Here is a 2,779-nt window from a genome sequence, read left to right on the forward strand (position 1 = left end):
TAGGGCATTCACGAAGGAACAAGATAGTTCTAGAAACGTGGCGTGACACTAGTCACGTGACTTCGCTGATGCAACACTATGTTAATATTATACAAGGCCAAGTAACCTAATGGTTAGCGTACAGGCATTTGATTCTGAAGGTTGAAGATTTGCGTTCTGTCGCCTCAGTACTTCTCTTTGCACTTTGAGGCTGTGCAACAGTTAAAAGAATAACGGCCTTAACAAAAACATTGATCAACATTATAGCATTTTTAGTTTTTTAATGCATGTAGAACAATGACCCTTAAGCAACAAAGTCATTAACCAAGTTGCCAGTTTCTATAGTTTTGACGCAGTGAGTGGTCATATTGCATGGAAAATAGCTGTTTCAATAAGTTGTAGTTTTTAATGATACCATTGTATAGATGGCGATTATAGAAGAAAGTGTAATAAGAATAAAACAAAAAAACAACAACATTGCTTTCTAAATCTCTATACCTTCATAAGAATTGATGTTTTTTTTCAGGGGGCGTGCCTATAGATTTTTCTGTTTTGACAACGTTTAGGCCAGAGCAAGGTTCAGAAGGATATCTTTTTTCTGTCTACGATAGCGAAGGACAAGAACAACTTGGTCTTAAAGTAGGAGAGAATGTTACATTTACCTGCCGACGAAGTCTTGAAGCATCAGATCTGGCTAAAGCCAATTTTGATATAAGAATCAATGACGGCAAGTAGGTGTAGTGATATGCTTAAAGTAAAAGATCGAAATAGATAAACTTCCTTATATAGTTATATAATAAAGTTTGGAGACAGATTGTATAAGTAATGAAAGAAACTTTATTACTTATGTACAACATAGAGTTACTTTCAGTTTCACTACTCTGTAGTACTCACTCAAGCCGTTTCCAAACTTTTTATTTTCTAAAATAAAAAGTGAGCTTCTTGTCATCAAATTCTATATTATATATAATGTAGGTATACCTTTAGAAACACTGCAGTGTAAGTAAGAGTCGTGCTTGTGTTGCATGAGATACAATTGTTTAACTAAAATTAGATAACCAATTATGTATCTTTTTTTCTGTATACGATAGCGAAGGGCGAGAACAACTTGGTCTTAAAGTAGGAAAGAACGTTACATTTACCTGCCGACGAAGTCTTGAAGCATCAGATCTGACTAAAGCCAATTTTGATCAGTTATTTATTATTAATGTTATTATAACATAATAAAGGAACAAAATTAATGCTCAAGCTTTTTCAATCTCTTAATATGCAGCCATGTATAATATTAAGTTAATAATGAACATGAAAGAGAACATATTTCTCAGAAACAATGAAGAGGTGTTTTGATACTAATAATTAAAGAAATTAATACCTTCTTTTTTCCTAATTTTTTTTTCACATTTATTTATTTTTGTCGTAGATGGCATCGTTTATCCTTAAGTGTGAAAGGGGATTCTGTGACTGTGTTGAATGGATGTGGTCCAAATCAACAAACCGAAACTGTACAGCTTCATCGTAGTGCAGATGCTTATATTGACACATCAGGAATCACTTTGGTTGGACAGGAGCTGCATAATGGAGGATTTTTTAGGGTAAGTAAATGGTAATATAGGATTTACATGACCCTGAAAGTATTGTTTGTTGACAATAATTTGTTATATACATCTTAATAAAAGCTGTTTTTAAGTGTTTACTGATAGGCTTTGTTTTATTTTTATACAGATCTGAAATATTGTTTTTAATGATACAAATAAAATGTTAAGCCTATTCAATTTTTGTGTTTTTATTACACTTATTTATAGAATGTACGTGAGTTATTTTGCATTATAATTATTTAAATGTTAACTGTGTAACCTGTATAAAAATAATTTAAGGCTCAACATTTGTAACTGCTAAAATTTAAAATGGATCAACAGGAAGTATTAATATATACCATAATATACTTGTTAAATTTAAATAAAATAGCGGGAACTATACTCCAAAAAGAGGATTATTGAAGATTAAAAACAACTGTTTTTATTCCAGTATCAGAGCTTTCATTTTAGTAATTTTTTTTTCTTGGAACAAATTTTATTTTTATGCACACATACCTTTTTGTACTGAATATCCTAATGATACCTAACTAGAATATCTTAGTAAAAAATAATAGGTTAATGAGGTACTGAAAAGTTTAAGTCCAAACTTGTTTTCTTTCCTTCTGATAGGGGGATATTCAACAACTTCAAGTCATTCCTACTCCTCAAGCTGCATATGAACACTGTGTGGATTATATGCCTGATTGTGACACTCCTTTTCCATATGCTCAACCTCCCGAGGCAGAGGTGTATCCTGTATATCCATACCCAGTGGATGAAGAACTTCCTCCAGTAAGCCCAGAGGAAAATGATGGGGAGGAGGATATTCCTTATCCTGATGCTTCTTATGATATAACAAATTTCACTGTTATGGTAGGTATATTCAGCTGAATGGGTTTTTATTTGGTTTTAATGCAAAGTCATTAGTGCTATTGATTAATTAACACTAATTGAAAGCAGGGGATAATGAATTAACATTAAATAAGTCAAAATTGGGTATGATTTATTTTATGCTATCTTAATCAGTATATTATATCATAAAGATTGGAACTTGCATGTTATTTGTACTCTGCAGATGCCGTTTGTTTTATGGTACAAAAAATATGTATAGTATAGATATTTAATTATTATTTTGAAGTCCTCTAAATTATTTGAATATGTATGGATTTTCAGCCTGTTCTTGGTATTGAGGTAGAGAAATGATGTTATATGTTTAACACGTTTGC

At 31.6% G+C, this 2,779-nt stretch overlaps 1 protein-coding gene across 1 annotated transcript in view; it reads left to right on the plus strand.

The window, feature by feature from the left end:
* Nucleotides 1–2,444, plus strand: part of LOC106458132 (collagen alpha-1(XI) chain-like) — a 28,689-nt gene extending 26,245 nt beyond the window's left edge. Inside the window, exons 3-5 of the mRNA XM_013917592.2 lie at nucleotides 506–710; nucleotides 1,400–1,571; nucleotides 2,184–2,444. Of these exons, the coding sequence (XP_013773046.2) occupies nucleotides 506–710; nucleotides 1,400–1,571; nucleotides 2,184–2,444 (638 nt within the window). The remainder of the gene's footprint in view (nucleotides 1–505; nucleotides 711–1,399; nucleotides 1,572–2,183) is intronic.
* Nucleotides 2,445–2,779: the final 335 nt, after the last annotated feature.

Source organism: Limulus polyphemus, unplaced genomic scaffold (genome assembly GCF_000517525.1).
Source record: "Limulus polyphemus unplaced genomic scaffold, Limulus_polyphemus-2.1.2 Scaffold419, whole genome shotgun sequence".
Lineage (NCBI taxonomy): Eukaryota > Metazoa > Arthropoda > Merostomata > Xiphosura > Limulidae > Limulus > Limulus polyphemus.